At 21.6% G+C, this 17,316-nt stretch overlaps 4 protein-coding genes across 4 annotated transcripts; 1 reads left to right on the forward strand and 3 right to left on the reverse strand. All coding sequences in view use genetic code 6, as the record gives it.

Moving 5' to 3' along the window:
- Positions 1-538: 538 nt before the first annotated feature.
- Positions 539-3,260, reverse strand: TTHERM_00340080 (hypothetical protein; the record flags this gene model as incomplete). Its single annotated transcript, XM_001017672.3, has 8 exons — positions 539-1,008; positions 1,066-1,306; positions 1,365-1,710; positions 2,408-2,725; positions 2,790-2,875; positions 2,931-3,011; positions 3,076-3,144; positions 3,198-3,260. The coding sequence occupies 8 exons, from the start codon at positions 3,258-3,260 to the stop codon at positions 539-541; spliced, it is 1,674 nt and encodes a 557-aa protein (XP_001017672.3).
- A 568-nt stretch (positions 3,261-3,828) lies between these two features.
- Positions 3,829-6,115, reverse strand: TTHERM_00340090 (dual specificity phosphatase domain protein; the record flags this gene model as incomplete). Its single annotated transcript, XM_001017673.4, has 2 exons — positions 3,829-4,934; positions 5,209-6,115. The coding sequence occupies 2 exons, from the start codon at positions 6,113-6,115 to the stop codon at positions 3,829-3,831; spliced, it is 2,013 nt and encodes a 670-aa protein (XP_001017673.4).
- A 4,006-nt stretch (positions 6,116-10,121) lies between these two features.
- On the reverse strand, positions 10,122-11,471 carry TTHERM_00340100 (hypothetical protein; the record flags this gene model as incomplete). The annotated part of the gene is made up of 1 exon (XM_001017674.1): positions 10,122-11,471. One exon carries the CDS (start codon positions 11,469-11,471, stop codon positions 10,122-10,124), a length of 1,350 nt encoding a protein of 449 aa, XP_001017674.1.
- A 2,982-nt stretch (positions 11,472-14,453) lies between these two features.
- Positions 14,454-17,083, forward strand: TTHERM_00340130 (hypothetical protein; the record flags this gene model as incomplete). Its single annotated transcript, XM_001017677.2, has 9 exons — positions 14,454-14,679; positions 14,817-15,075; positions 15,160-15,388; positions 15,442-15,493; positions 15,552-15,595; positions 15,639-16,221; positions 16,336-16,409; positions 16,456-16,583; positions 16,807-17,083. The coding sequence occupies 9 exons, from the start codon at positions 14,454-14,456 to the stop codon at positions 17,081-17,083; spliced, it is 1,872 nt and encodes a 623-aa protein (XP_001017677.2).
- Positions 17,084-17,316: the final 233 nt, after the last annotated feature.

Consider the following 17,316-nt stretch of genomic DNA (forward strand, 5'->3'; position numbering starts at 1 on the left):
TCATTTTCATCATCACTTTCCTAAAAGTCGTCCTTTTTTTCAATAAGTTGCTTTTGAAGTTTGCTTGTTTGATCTTTTTCTGAATTTTCCATTATGAATAAATTAAAATATTTGCAATTTTTTTTCTAAAGTTTGTCTAAAATTGGTAATGTTTATTAAATTTTTTCTTAATTATAAAAATAGTATATTATCAGTTTTTATTTTTTTTCACTTATACAATGATAATGAAATTAATTTCTTTGGTTGATCAATATTCATGATTTATCTAATTCAATAGCTTTTAGAAATATAAACTGGCGCATTCTATTTAACAAATTTCATTTTATGAATCTTTGATAACCTTTTTCACAAAATTACATATGAAAGATATATTTCCGAGGAATTAATTGGTTATTAAAGAAAAAAAAAAAAAACTTGAAATTATATTTCATCATGTTATTAAATATCTTCAGTCAAATGAAGTAATTATTCAATTTTAGTTAGAATTAATCTAATTTTTTTCGTCAATTGTTAAAATCCACGAAATATTGAATTTACATCATCTCCTAGATGTTTAATATTTATTTGAATATTCAATTACTAAGAGATCTTTAACATTTTTACTGAACTACTTTATTTAATTGTTCATATAATTTTCAAATAATGAAAATTAAACAATAATACATTTTATTAAATTATGTCTTGTTTTTTATTTTTTTTTCTGAGAAATGCAGTTATAAATTTTCTATTCTATGAAAAATTGTAAAAAGTTTACGATTACAAATTTAATTAACAAAATATCCAGATATACTTTGAACTAATATGAATTAATTTATTTACTTTTTTAAAAATAAAAACTATTAACAGATAAATAAAATTCTCTATTTAATACGCATTAAAATGTAAATTAAACAATAAAATTTAATTTATGTTAAATATTTAGCAATAGAATCATTAAACCTAGTCTAACTCCTACATAGCTTACAAAAAGCTTTTTAAACTTACTTATCCTGATTCTGTTGTTCCTTGCTTTTATTTTTATAAACAATCTTACACGATTACTCTAATCAAATAAATATAATTTACAATCTCTTAAGCTCTCTAAAAAATTCCATGAAATTTTCCAATTTTATAATTATAACCTATAGCACTAAGAAGTTATCTTATCTTTATTTTATTTTTAATAACTATTGATATAAAATAAACTATGTTTTTTTTTTACTTCTTCTCTTGGTCTTAACTTAGAAAAATCTTCCTCTTTTAAACCATAAGCAGAATATTAGTAAGGATTTAACAGCTAGCTTGCACTTAACTCATTTCCATAATTCTATGTAAAAAATACAAATATTTAAAGAAATAAATATGCATTTTTAAAAATAATTTACATATTAGTTGGTTAATGATTAAAAGCGAGGAGGACTGATATCTGTACGAATTGAGGGAATACCGAATATTTTTTTATCATCAATCTAAGATACACTTTTTACTCCTATTGTTGGAATAGATCTACCTATATTTGATTACATTACATCTTATAGGGTAAGATCTTTATATTTAAGACAATCAGCCACACCAAGTTTCTATAAATTCAAATTAGGTGTTGAGGAGCTTAAAAAATTTCTCTTTGCTGTATCTTTAAATATAAAACTAGACTTAGGCATTCCCAAATGAATATGATTTGCATTCTGATACAGTTCTTATCTCCTATCTATTATCTTTGTGCTAGCTTAGCTAAGTTAATAAATGAATATTTAAATTAAAATGAATTCATTTTTAATGTATATGATAAAATAATTTATTCTACACAATTAATTATGCATTTTTAAAATATGTATATACTTACATCTTTAATCAAAATATGCTAAAAATTGATTGTTGAATTATTTAAATTTTAAAAATGATGATCTAAATAAATGATAAATACCATCTTATATTGATAAAAAAATAGCTGCTTTAAATGATTTATTTATTAAATAATTAGCTTCCCTTTAGGAAAAAATATGGCTGGAAATGATTCAAATTAATAGTTCAATAGCTGACTAGCTAACTAAATAAATTGATAAATTAATTATTGATATAGCTTGAAAGTTAGTTCTAATTTATTTTTTAAAAGAGGAATCATTAAAAATACTGCTGATAATTATTTTTCATAAATTATTCCTCCTTTCAAGGTATATATTGGCTGATAATTAATAATTAACTACAGCTTATATATAATATTTAGCTTGCTTATTATATAATTAGATTTGTTCTAAAATATGTTATTCATATTACTATTTATTTTTATTTGATAATTAATTTACTTTTTTAAGCAATTATAGTTTTAAAACGGTATGTATTTAATGTTTATTTTTATTTTTTTTAATTGATAATAAAAATTAATTTATTTAAAAAAAAAATAAGTAGATAAATTGATAAAATAACTTACTTGTCTTCACTCTAAAAAACCTTTTTCATTTCATCTGTTTTAATTAATGATGAAACACCAAATTTGTTATCAGGATTAAAGTATTTTGTATCATATCTTCTATTGAATTATTCTCCTGCTTCTAGTTAACTTAATGGTTTCAAAAAGGGTCTATTAGTTTAATGTTATTCATTTTATTTGGCATCATCTACATAAGAGTATATCAAATCTTTAGCATCTTTTTCATCCTTTCTGGTTGTAGCGCCATATCTAAAATTTTATTTCTACACTTAATCTGGGAAAACATATTTACGATCTAAGGTTTTTCCTAAAGGCATCCTTTTTTTTAAATAGTAGTTAAAATTCATTTTGCTTCTAAATTGTATATAAAAATTAGCTGTACGCTTTATTTGAGGCATAAATTTGTTCACGAATATCATTAACGACATCTTCTACTCCTACAAATTTGTCTTGAAAGTAATCGCCATACTATTAAAATGATAATATTTTTTATAGTAGTTTAGAAATCTTAATTTAAATTTACATGATCAGAAGGAGGCTGAGGCTTTCCATAAACAGAAGGCAATTGCATGGTTTTAGGATCAACTCTTAACTTTGGATGAATCTAAATTTATTTTTTAAAATAATTTATCATAAATTTTATAAAACTTTAGTTGTTTTCTTCTTACACATGATTTACCTAATTGCTTGCGATATGATTATCTAAATTATTTTATTTCTTCAGGTGTTTAAGGTACCTTAAAAAATGAATTTTATTTGCTTATAAGCATTTTAATGAGTAAATATATACCTACTATCTTTAAAATTTAAATAAGGAATCAACTCCTTCATCAGTTTTAATTCTACTAGCCATTTTAAATAATCAGTTGAAATAATTTAATGACAAAGTAACTTTAATTCAAAACAATTTTTTTTGGTTTGATTATTTAATAAGTTTTATAAAAACAGAAAACACGCAAAATTAAAACATAAAATCTATTTAAATAATAATTGTTTGTTTGCTTGTTTTATATATTTCATTCTTATTTAATAATAACATATCAAAGCAGTATCTTTAAAAATATGCAAAAAATTATTATCTATCTATATATTAATAAAATTTATAAGGTATTTCGTGAAACAAAAGAATAAATAATTTAAATTAATTTATTTGTTGAAAAGTAAGTTGAATGTCATATTTAAATTATATAATATTCTATAAATATACATCTGTCAAAATAAACACATTATTTTATTAAAATAATTTTTAACTAACTATAGTCATCGATTCTTTATTCTATTAGATAAAGATAATTTATTAATTAATTAGTGAGTTAACATGCATTTTAATTTTTTATAACATTTGATTTTAGTTTTAAAACATTGTTTTTTTTTTATTAGTTTTTATTAGATGCATGCATTTTAACTTTTTATGTTACTTATCATTATTTATAAAGGATTTACTTATTATGAACCTGTTAAAATATTGATTATTACTGATAAGGCTACTATTATTACTACTACTATTAAACTTAATTTTGTTGTTATTGTTAGTAAATTAAATTTTAATTTTAAAATCCTTACATTTATTGTTGCTTTTGTTGCAATATTTAATTTTGGTTTTCTATTTGCTCTTAATATTGCTTTTGGTTTGGTAAGAATTGTTCATTATTTGCTAAAATTTAAATTCCTACTTGTTGAGGTTATTGCTATTACTGATCTTGCTATTAAGAATTTTATTTTTATCCAGAAAACGATTGCTGTTGTTGCTTTTGTTAATATTAAGTCATTTTAAGTTATTGGACTTGCTACTTTACTGATAAAGGTTACTGCTACAATTGCTATTATTACTATAATTAATATTATTATGATTTTGTATTTTCAATATTTTGTTAAAGCTAATATTATTGCTACTATAAAGCACTAACTGATTGTTACTGAGGGGAGATTTGTTAGAATTAAGATTACATTTAATCAGTATATCCGACTTATTAGTTTTGTGAGTAATTTTAATATTATTATTGCTATTATTATAGCTATTGTTGTTAATTTGGCTGACATTGATAAATATAAATGTAATTGGGATCAGAATAATTTGTTATTTCAGATTGATTATCAATATTATAAGCTATAATCTAACCAGGCTATTAAGAATAAAATCCTCCATAATCAAATGCATTATTATTATTATTACCATTAATTGCATCAATTCCATTTCCATCTAAAATGTTGCTATTATTGTAAACACTTGATTATGGATTATAGTGACCTTTTGATATAAGATATTGCTCATACTCTGTTAATTTCTTAATAAACCCAGTATTTGGATTAATGAGTCTTCTACATTTTTTTAGATGCCATAAAGATTTTTCTAAATTCCATCTATTTTTTTTCATCAAATATGCTATACATATTGAAGCACTCCTCGAAACACCAGCAAAACAATGAACTAAGACACTAGTATATTTTCTATTTCTTTCAATAAACTCTATTCCTTTTTCAAAGTGGATAGTTATATCATATCCTTCCTTATCATGAGCAGGTAAGCCTAATTTAATTTATTATTGGTTTAAAAATATTTATTAAATCAATTAAAATATTTAATTAAATAAAATGCATAAAACGAACTTTAAAAATCATAATAAAAATAGCAATTAAACTAAAGAAGGATTAATGTTTATTTTTAACAAATTTGATTCTAGCTTTTTGATTTTTTACAAATAAAATTTATATAAATTTGCATTTATTTGTATGTCTTTTTTTAAAATTTACAATTTCCTTTTATTGTATGCATGCAATTCGTATTAAATTAAAAAAATTACACTCATGAAAATGAATTGATTCTTCTGCATATCTAAAACCAGTTTCAACAGATGTTGTTAGGACTGCACGAATTCTATTCTTCTTTAAAATTTCTACACTTAAAGCTGCGTCTAAATTTCCAATAAAAAGTCCACCTAATTCATTATCTGCTTCAAGGACACAATCTAAAGGATTTGGCTCTATGAGTTTAGGAACTGAATAGACAAAATTGTATTGGCTTTCTTAGGATGGCTTAAAAACAGCTAGAACAGCTTATTAATTTTATTCACTAATATTTTACTTAGCTTGTAAAATGTTTTCATTGAAACTTGAAGGCTTTTTGTGGTGCTATGGAATAATCTAATTTTGGCTGTTTGGACTTGCAACAGCTATATTTTAATATTGTTGTTATTATCTGTTTTGCTAGGGACTAGACTAGGCCTTTAATTTTTCTGGTGAGTTCTAAAAATTTTAGTTAGATTGGTGATATTGTTTTTAAATCATAGGCACTTATTGCCCCGCCATAAGTGCTTGTGCTTGCTATTAATTTTACTGTTAAGATAATTAGTGGCTAACTTAATTTCCTGTTTTATGAAAATGTGCTTACTACTTCTATAGATCTTATTACTGAATTAAATACTAAGGCTATTATTACTCTATCAAGACTTAATTTTCATTTAACTTCCTTTATTGCTGCTATTGAATTTGCTAATGTTAGAATACATTTTATTGCTAAGGAGATGATAGCTACTATTAAATTTAAAGCTATTATTACTACTATTATTGCTACATATATTATTACTGCTGAGCACTAGTAAGATACTAATACATTTAATTTTAAATTTATTAATTGAATGCTTGGTTAATGCCTTTTTGCTCATTAATGCCTGCTTAATTATTTTAAGTTTAGAGCTGTGCTAAATTCATTTCTTCTAACTTTTTAATATAAATTTATAAGAGTGATCAGTTCCTCCAATATTAATATTGCTTTTGTTTTATTGCTAATAAATTTCAAATAACTAAAGAAAGCATAAAAGAAATTGGCAATGAAATTTTACTGTCTCGAATTGAAATTTAACAAAATAATAAATATTTAGTTATATAACAAACAAACAAACATTTAATTGAAAATATCAATCAATAATTAGAGCGATACATTTTTTAAAAGAAATGAATGAATGAAAAAAAATTTGATTGTGAAATAAAATCAAAATAAATTTAACAATATATTTTATATAAACAAACACAACAAAACTTTTTAAAATGTATTTTTAAAAATTAATTAATAAAACAATATTTTTAAACAACTAAAATTATTATTTTGATAAATTTATACAAAATTCATCAAATAAATTGTGAAATCAATAAATAAATAATAAAATAAAAAATTTAATTTATAAAAAAGAGTTTTTCTTTAAAGATATATTTTTTAAATAAATAAATAAATAAAAATAGTTTTTTTTATTAGATTTATTTAATCATTTTTAACTAATTTTTTATCATTTTTTAATACTATAGAAATTTTTTTAAAAAAAAAGATGAATAAAAAAAATTTGAAAAAGGGATGGGATACATTAACTATTTCAACTCAGATAAAATCGAATATTATTCTTTCCTTACAATTTTTAAATTTTATAACTAATTATCTGAGAAAGTACTTGAGTTACATCCTAATTTTGGAAAGTGTGTTACATTGAAATATTTACAATCCATTTCCTAAAAATAAGCATAATAAATTTATTTTTAATGACGTTGATGACATTGATAGTATTATCTTTTGATTAGCTATTTACAATGCTTTTTAATATTTATAGTAGTACTTTTGCTAACATTCCCACGATTTTCATAATTAAAAACAATTTAAACAACTTATTAGCCATAGCTTATACTAATTAGTAATAATTAAATTACTCTTACCCAGAAATTTTATAATGCTGCTTTGTTTTGACCTTAAAAAATTATTGATTTAGTATAGGTTTTAACGTGTAGTCCAAATAGTATCTTAGTAGTATCTTTTTTATAAGATTGAATGATCAATTAATTTGCTAATTCTTCTAACCTAAACTAATTAAAATTATCAAGCATATTCATAGGATTTTTAGAACTCACTTTTCAAAAAATAAAAAAGAAATGCTTAAAAAATATTTAAAAATGAAATTAGAAAAACTTTTTTGTCTTTTTTATAAAAAATTATTACTGAAATTTTAGTTTTTTAATATATAAAAAGCGCTACCAAATAAATAAAGATAGATTACATTAACAATATCAAACTTTTGAATTATAGAGTACTTGGTTTAATATTAAAAAATTCTAAAAATTTATAAACCTGACAAATATTAATTTTCAACTTAATTTGAGTATTAGCATCTCTTTTAAGAAATTTAAAAATTATACTTGTTAAAAAAAGATCATTTCAAACAAAAAATATTTCCTTCTGTTTAGATAAATTAAATCCTGCTAAAATCAATATGTTATGAAGTACTTTTAAGGGAGAGAATTGCAAGAACAAATATATTCTTAAAACAATTAATTGATTTTGGTATTTAAACAAGAAAAAGCACAATCTTAATTAACTTTTTTATTTAAAATGATCAACTATCAATATAAAATTTATTTGCTAATCCAATTTTTACCTTTTTAATTTTTTCAGATTAAGTCACCAACCTACATACATATATACCTACCCATTATTAATATTTTTCCATAAATAAGAAATAAAATAAGTGGTTAGGCTCATTATTTAATAGAAATAAGTGTAAAAAATTTAATATTTTTGTATATTCTCACTTATATTAAAGTTTCTAAATTAGAAATGAATGACACAGTTGTTAAATTATTTCAAATAGTAGCTCTAAAAAATAAAATAAGATTGAAATATCTTTTCTCTTTTTGCTTAAATCCACATAAATATTCAATTTTACATGATTTTTATTTGCTTTCTTTTAAAAATTAGTACTATACTTAATTATTAGCTAAATTTGTAAATAAACATATTTAGAAATAGGTATAATTTTTTAGGTGTTGATAAGATTGCAAAAACTTAAATTTTAGTTATTTATTTATTCATCAATCAATAAAAAAATTCTTGTAATGTTCTGCTATATATTTCTGAGCCTTTAGTAATCAAACCTTTCATAAAATTATACTCAGAGAATGCCATTAAAAATAAACTTACATTGTTACACAAAAGTTATAAGCAACTAAAAATCAAATCTTTTAGACAAAAATCATAAAAATTATTTTATATTGGCTTTTATAGAGGATGAATTATCTATTATAAATAATATAAACGTAGTCTAGGCTAGCTATCATTAAATACAAATTTTTGCTCCAAGTTATCTATTTTATTAAATTTGTAATAATAGTAATTATTTTACAATTTTTTTCTTGGAATTTGACTTTGTTACATTCATTTCATCAGAGCTATAAAAAACGAAGGTAACTACTCTATTTTAAAATTTAAAGTGGCTTAAATTAAAATCTAGCGCATTTGTCAAATTATTGTGTTTTTATGAAAATAGTGCTTCTTTAGATCATTTATTTATTCATTTTTGTTACTAATTCCAAATTCAAATTTAAAAAATAGCTTTAGAAAAGTTGAATCTTTAATTTATAACAATAAATATTTTAAGAATACTTCAAAATTAATTTATGACACAGGTAAAACAGAGTAGATGATAATTTTTAAGCAAAAAAAATATATCAGTTTTCTAAAAAATTAAGCACAATTGTCTTATTTTCTTAATTTTACCTTGATCGAGTTGAGATTAGTGAAAGAGAACTATTGCTTTCATAAAATTAATAAAGCAATTAAGTATTTTTTAATTTTTCGTAATAGAAGATATATCTGTGATGCTTACATAATCATATAGAATATATTTAAATTAATCTAACTAAATACATGCAAATAATTAAAAGCTTATCTTGGCAAATTTCTTGATTAAAACAAAATCTATTCATCTGTCCAAAAAAAAAAATATGATTTAATTAATTAATTATAATAATTTATAAAGTGTTTTTTGTTTAAGAATCAAAAAATTTAATACTGATTCAACATAAAAATTTACTTAATTTCAATCTTAAAAATGGTAAAAAAAGCATTTTACAAGTTATTAGAGTAGTAAATTATTGCTACTTTCTCCAATCAATTGATAATATTAATTTAAAAAAAAAAATTTTAACTTTAAAGAATCAAAAACAAAAAGATTTTATGTTTAATTAATTCATTAACTAAAATATTGATTTATCTATTAGCATTGTTACATAAATTTTGATACTTTTTTATTTTGTTACATATTGTCTTTTTCCTCAAGTTTTCTGAAGTAAAATTTTTAATTTGTGGAAATTTTGATTTTTTTAAAATGGAAAAATCTGCGTATTTTTCAAAAAATAAATAGTAATAGACTTGATAAATCGTGTAATTTTGATATGAAACTAATGCTTTCTGAACTAAAAAATAAATGTAACATTTTATTTGTTACTTAATTTTAAATTACTTGAAAATCAATATAGAAGAAATTTATTTACTTCTCACTCATTAAAATAATTTATAGCCTTTAACTTAACTATTTCTATTTATAGAGATAAATCGAATATTTAAATAGTAAATTACATTAATTTATCATACAATTTGTATATGTCTATTATAAAATTTTACAGAATTGAATAAGTTATTTGTATTAATAAATATTTTCTTATTTTAATTATTTGGATTTTTAGCATATTGAAACATTATTATTATGAGACCTTAGTTTAAAAGTTTTTTATATATATTTTTAAATATTTTAGTAAGTGTTAAATTCTTTAACTTGTATTTTGTTATATTTTCTTGTGTTTAGATTTATTGGTAATTATTGAATAACTGAATTAAGTAAGAGCTAATATTTAAATCTATCTTGTAGATAATTTATCTTGGGAAGTAGTCTATAGGATTTCATTATTTTTTAAGAGTAAATAGAGATTTCTTTTTATGATGGCTTCTTTTTTTAAGATCGGATACTGAACCGCTTCTACAGAGTTCGAGGAATTTTAATTATTCTTGCATGTTTTGAACTTTGCTATTCACTATCCAATCAGTTGCGGGTTATCCAAGGAATTCTATGAAATAAGAATGATATGGAGAATTAGTTAAAAGCTTTATTATAAGCTCATTATTTGTTTTGTTAGAAGAAATATAACGCTTGAAATTAAAGAGAAATCTTTTATTCTCTGAGTTAGCCTTTTGAGTATATTTAAAGAAAGATTTAAGTAAATTTTTTGAAAAATTTCTCGATTTGTTGTAGAGTTATTTTTCCTTTGTAATGTTGTTTTAATTTTGAGAAGCTTCTTCACTCTCTAAAAGGTTTTCTTCATCCAAAGATTATTCGCTGAGCTTGTTATCATCAAGTGAGAGCGATTTTTGGTTGATATCAGAATTATTTTAGAGAGAAAATAGGTTATCCTGAGAACTAGTTTTCTTTTCTTTAAAAATTATAAATCTTGAAGAATTTTATTGGCTTTATATTTTTAGTTCAGTGGTGGAACTTTTATTGTTTTCATTCATGCATAAGCTTGTGGAACCTTCATCGATTAAATTAGAGGATTTGCAATTCTCAGCATTCTTTGTACTGGGTTCATCAGTATGAATTGAGAGTCTAATTCCTTTAAAATGGGTTGATCTACTTAATGGGGAATCAATTTATTATTGCTAGAATTATTCACAAGAATCTTTAAAAGCACTATTTTTTTCTTGCAAAATTAAATTAGAAAAATGTTATGTGTTGGAAATATTCGATTAAGAGATATTGCAAGAATGAGCTTAATTTATATTTATATTATTTTCTTATGAAGATTACTATTAATTACTTATAGAAGAATCTTTTTTAATCAATTATTTAGTTTCAGTATCTTGATTAACTTGTAAATTTTCAATTTTATTATTATTTTGAATTGTTTAACTCATCGCTTATTAAATTTAGTTAGCCATATATTAATTATCCACAAAATTTTATTCATTATTCTAAGATTATTAAGCATTTTCTGTGACGTTTATTTAAGAAGAACTTGGATAATTAGATGCTAATACTTAACACTAGTTATTGAAAAATAACTGTGATAATTATTATTATTATGAGGGAGTGAAATACTAAAAACCTCCTTAAAATGGAATAGAAAAAACATAATTTGAAGCATTTTGTGGCATTTGTTAATAAACAGTGCCTTATTATACATAATATGGATTGAAGTTAAAATAGTAGGGGGAAATCATATTGGGCTGTTGGCAACTAGCATATGATCCAAGCATTGCTGTTATGTTGTAAAGATGATGATTTTTTATTATTTAGTTTAGTAGCTAACTAACTAACTAACTCTATAGGTTGGAGATATTAATAGTATATTAAATTAAGTTAATTTCTTTTAACAACTTATTTTTATTATTCTTTTGTTTTTTAGCTTTTCAATTTTTTTTTTTTTGTAATTAACTATGAAAGCTTAATAGATGAATATTTTCAAGATTTAACTCTCCTTGTACGTAGACCAGGCTATAATTAAAATTGATTATTGTGAAGAGAGATTTTAATTATTTTGCAAATAAATTAGCAGCAGTAGCTGAAATAAAAAAGATTAGTGTGATTAATTAAGAGTCCTAGATAGGGTGGGGTTAAAATTTTAGTGAATTATGTAAAATATGCTTCTATACTGAATTAATTGATAATAATAATAATACGTCTATGTTTTTCTACTTAAATTTGAAATATACTCATTTTCAAATATAAATAATTTATTGCTCTTTGCCAAACCTATTCATTTCTCTTTCTCTCTTAGTAATTCACAATAAAAACCTAAAAATTAATCACATTGAAAAAGTGCTTTTATTTATTTTTCATTCATTTTATTCTTAAGTATTCTGAAATGTTAGAAATTCATCTGACATATGATTCTCTTTTAACTTATTCATTGATTCAATTTAACTTACCAGATATTAAATTTTATATTTTCTTTTCTTTGGGCTTTGCTAATTATTTCTAAAATCTTAGTTTGCAAAATATTTGCTAACTCTTCATTTTATGGATGTACAAAATGCTAAAATAATTATGATAATAAATAAATAAACATATATATCTGATTTCTTAATCAAAAATGAAGATATAAAATCATTTAGAATGAATGATTCCTTGAAAATTTTAATTTTCATCGATTAGAAAGTAATTAAATTCAACAACTGCATGCTAAAGTTTTAAACAGGATAGGTAAAATTATAAAAAAATGACATTAAAGCATTCAAAAGGTTTTATTTTAAAGCCATCTATTTCTTTTTTATGCTTGAGCTTATTTAAACAATTAGAATGTAATATTATTAGAAGACTCTTACTGAATAGCCAAAAATTTCTTTTAGTATTATTTTAATTAACAAACTATTGAATAGCACAAAGTAGTATGAATTAAATACAAACATTTATCAAACTTGAAAATTATTAGAGGCTTCTAAATTAATATACATTTTTCAATAGAAAATTTGAAAGCTAAAAAAAATTGAAATTTATCATTTTTTTTCTTCAAGTTTTTGTTGTGAAATCTTGATCTAAAAATTATTTAAATTAAAATACACTGTTAACACAATCAAGAAAGTCAATTAAATCAAATTCTAATCTAGAATTGAAAATTTGCTTTACCAAATGCTTTTGTTTTGTTTTATTTTTTATTATAAATTTGGTATTATTAATACACCAAATGCCAAAATTAATGCCTCAGATATTTTATCTCCTCATAGAAATTCATTTTCTGTAAATGAATGTATTTAATTATATTAAAAGTAGTAGAAAGATTTTAACTCTTATTATTACCTTACTACTTACAATACAAAAAATAACAAAAATGTGAGGGAATTAATTTTTTTTCTTACCCAGATAGAAATGTTCTAACTCAATCTATCTTTTAACTAACATCTATTTTGGAATTCAAAATTTTAGACACCAAAATTATCACATTTGATTACAATTTCAGTAATCTATCAAACAAATGTTGATTATCTGAATCTTTTAAATCAAATATTTTAATTTTAAATTCTTTCGTTTCATAAAAAAAAAAAGAGTTCATTTAAAATATTTTAAATTTTATTTTAAATTTAAAAGATAATTTAAAATAAACTCTTGAAAGAAGACAGTTGAGAATAAAATTTATTCTTCTTTTTTTATTTAAAAGAGCATTCTACTATTTAATTCTAAATAGTAAGTAACAAAATAAATAATTAGCTAAACTTCTTCTAGATTTTATCAATATCATTACCAAATTGAAAAAGAAATTTGAATCAAAACTCAAAAATTTTATTATTACTACTACCAAAGATAAGTGCATTAAAATAGTCGAGTATTATAGCAAATACACTCAATTTAATTTTTATGATAAGAAAAAATTGGAGTAAATCCAAAATTCTCCACAAAATTTTAAAATACTACATCGGAGATATTTTTATAGAACTGTAAATTCAAAAAATTCAGAAAGCTTTTAATTATATTAAATAAGAAAGTATATTTTGTAATTTATCAAAGCAATCGATTTAATGCAAAAACCTCTACTATCTATCCATAACAAAATGGGATGCTTTAAAAAATTATGTTAGTAAATTAATTGTATCTCAAAAATACTTATGGCTCTTTCAAAATCTTCATACAATTTTTCACTATTTATGATAACTTTATATTTTTTAAATATTTTACGATAGTATGAATGTTAATGGCTCTTTACCTTATTCTAATTTATTTTTTATCATTTTTCAAAAATATTGTCCAATCTCACAATTAATTGATTAATCATTTAAAAATTTGAATGTTAAACTTCTATATTATTACAGCCAAAGCTATTTACGGAAAGTACAAATCCAGATAATATAAAAAAATATTTATTTAAAACAAAATATTTTTTTTGTTTTATCATTATAACAGAAAAAGAATCAAACGGGTAGATCTAATTTAACCACTAAATCACTAGTTAACTAATTAATGCTATTTTGTATTAATAAATAATTAAAAAAAATCAAGTAAGAAGAATAATTTTTCAAAATTTATCTAACTCAATTTATGGGTAAAAATAAATTGAAGTTATTTTTCAAAGATTTTTGTTATTTCTGTTTATATATCATACGCCTAATAATTACAAGTTTAGTCTATTTAAGCTATTTATGAAATTTCCGTTTTACAATATTAAAATTATAAAATGACTATTATAATTTCACACATACACAAAACCTTGTAATAAGTATTTAAATATACTTATTTAACAATTCTAAATGAAGCAATCTTTCTATTTATTTTTTTTTTGTTACTTATCTAATCAATTTACTCTTCTTCTTTATGGACTGCTTTTAATTTTTTCTATTGGCCAAACAAATTTGATTACAAAACACTTTCTCACTAATTAACTAACTCAATATTTATCCTTCAATATACTTGATCACTTCATCACCTGGACATAAATGAGATAAACAAATAACTAAATTACTATTATTTAAAGTGGTACTCTTTTATCATTTCTGTAAATATTATAGGCATAATTTAGGGTGTCTTTATTTTGCATTAACATTTGCATCATAATTAATTGTCAATAATTCTTGCATAATGTATTTATGAAAATTTATTAAAAATCCAATAAGATAAAGTTCAAGACAACAACAGCTCATCAAATAGTCCGATGAGAAAATACCTAATGGATAAAAGAGAGCAAAAAAGAATTAAAAAAATTTTTTCAGAGCATAAAAAGAATGAAGCACGCTTATTCTCTGTACCTAAATTTTCAAAAGATGATCCAACTATTAGAGATTTAGAAATAGCTAAATATAACCTCTAAAAGTATTCAAGAGAATTACCAGCCTTCTAGGGTCTTAAAAAATAGTTAATCAGCCAAGAAACTAAGTAATGATTTCCGTTTAGAAAAATATATACTCAATAGTTAATGATATAAATACTAAAACTAACAACAATTTACCATTAAAAAAGTATAAAATTGCTACGAGTAAATAACCAGAAAGGGAATTTGAGCTATAGATAAAGTAAAATGAATGAAAGCGTTGAATACAATAGATAAAGTTAATTAGAGTAATTTTTGAAAAATACAAGAAATTAATCTTTCAATATGTGCTAGAAGGAGTAGCTTCCTAATGTAAAATAAACATTTAAAGACTAAGCTATAAAAAACTATGTATTTGAATCTGTAACAAAGAGAAATGTAAGTATTATGTATTTATTAGTATATATTTTAAAAATAATTTATATATGTAGAAGATTGATGATATAATTAAGAAACTTGAACAATCTAAGTAAGAAATATCTAGTAAGGAAATATAAATATTTCTACTTTTAATTGAAACTCTTTTTTAACATATTTTTAGATAAGCATCAAGGGCTAGAATCTCCATTTCAAAAAAAAATTTAGGTAATTATTAATTTCAAATTTTTACAATTTAAATTTTAATTAGAAATTAAAAGAAGACCGTCTTAAAAGTCAGGAAAGGGAATTTAATATTTATAATTCCATGCCTTTCGATCCATGCCAGCGAAAGATTAAAAGAGAAAGGTACCTAGCCTATAAATTTGATCCAGAATTACCCTTCCTGACTTTGGGAAAATTTCACCCAAAAAATAAAATTAATGATAGATATAGCAATATTACCAACCATGAAGTTTTAGAACAAACTAATGACTTAAATATAGATTAAAACTCCTCGAATATGGTTAGAAATAGCATATTTGATAATTAAAATCTTGAAAAAAATCAATTGTAATAAGGTACTTAAATTTTTAACACTCAATAAAGCATAGTAGAGGCTAGTAGGAGAGCTTCTGTGGTTTCCTAGCTTGATTAATTTGATGATTAAATTAATATTTCTTAAGATATTGAGGATTAAAAATTTATTGATTCTGTTTTCAATAGTAGAGAATCCTCTAATAAAAAGATGTAAAAAATTATAGAAGGCAATTAAAAGCTATTAAAATAGATTAAGAAAAACAGTAATTCTAAAGGATTATTTGACAGTCTCAATTACTTTACTAATGACAGAAGTAATAGCATAAATAATTTCAATTTTTCCATTTAATTAACAGATTTTAGATCAAAAAATTTACAAATATATATCAATGGGTAGGATTTATATTTTACAATAAAAAACTAAAAAGGATAATAAAATCAAGAGTTGACTGAAATGCTGCAGTAATTAAATTCTAACAGAGATAGAACTCTATAAAAAAAGGTAATTTTAAAATAAAAATACAATAAATTTAAATTTTTTATAACAGAGAGAGGTCTATTAGGATCTTTTCGTTTAATCAGCTTAAGTTAGTCCTCAAAAAAAGAAGAAAGTGAGAGATGATCTAAATAAATTCTTACAGTAAATATTAAAAGATAATAAAAGGCAGTAATAAATGTAAAAAATTTGAAGTTGTATTTTAATTAATTAATTAATTAATCAATTATTATATATTAACTTTTAATTAATTTTTAGGAATCAACTATTCATAAAAATTATCATAGTTAAACAAATTAAATTAAATTGTTTAAACTCATTTTTTTTATTTTTGATTTTACAATTATTTTAAATATATATTAATTAAACGATAAACAACTATTTTATTAATTTATTGCTAAAGATTTAAAAATCTCATTTAAGAATTGAATAACTCCCATAAAATTATTCCAGAAGATATTTTAGAAGCGTTGGATGAAATGGCAACCGTTTTAAATTAAGGAAGAATATTGTTTCAAGAAAACCTATTGAAGATTTAAGTACTTCTCGATAATTATGGTGTTGATAAAAAACCATTCAATTTAATTTATAATGCAATCTAATAAATATCTAGCTTTGATAATAGCTAAACTACTAATAGGTCATTAGATTCAACAATATAAACAAGTTATCAAATATGAGTTTAATATAAATAAAATTAACATTTTGCTTAGTTATATATTATATAATTTATTAATTAAAAAGTGAAAGATAATTTATCATTAATATTTATAATAAAAATACAATTTTACTCTTTAAAGTCTATGTTAATAATTTGTTATTACCAGAAACCTTGCTAACTAGGATGAATATTTATCATCCAATTATTTATATATTTATTTATATCTTTCTTAAAACCATATATTTTTGTTAG

This window comes from Tetrahymena thermophila (genome assembly GCF_000189635.1).
Source record: "Tetrahymena thermophila SB210 genomic scaffold scf_8254610, whole genome shotgun sequence".
In the NCBI taxonomy this organism is placed as follows: Eukaryota; Ciliophora; class Oligohymenophorea; order Hymenostomatida; family Tetrahymenidae; genus Tetrahymena; species Tetrahymena thermophila.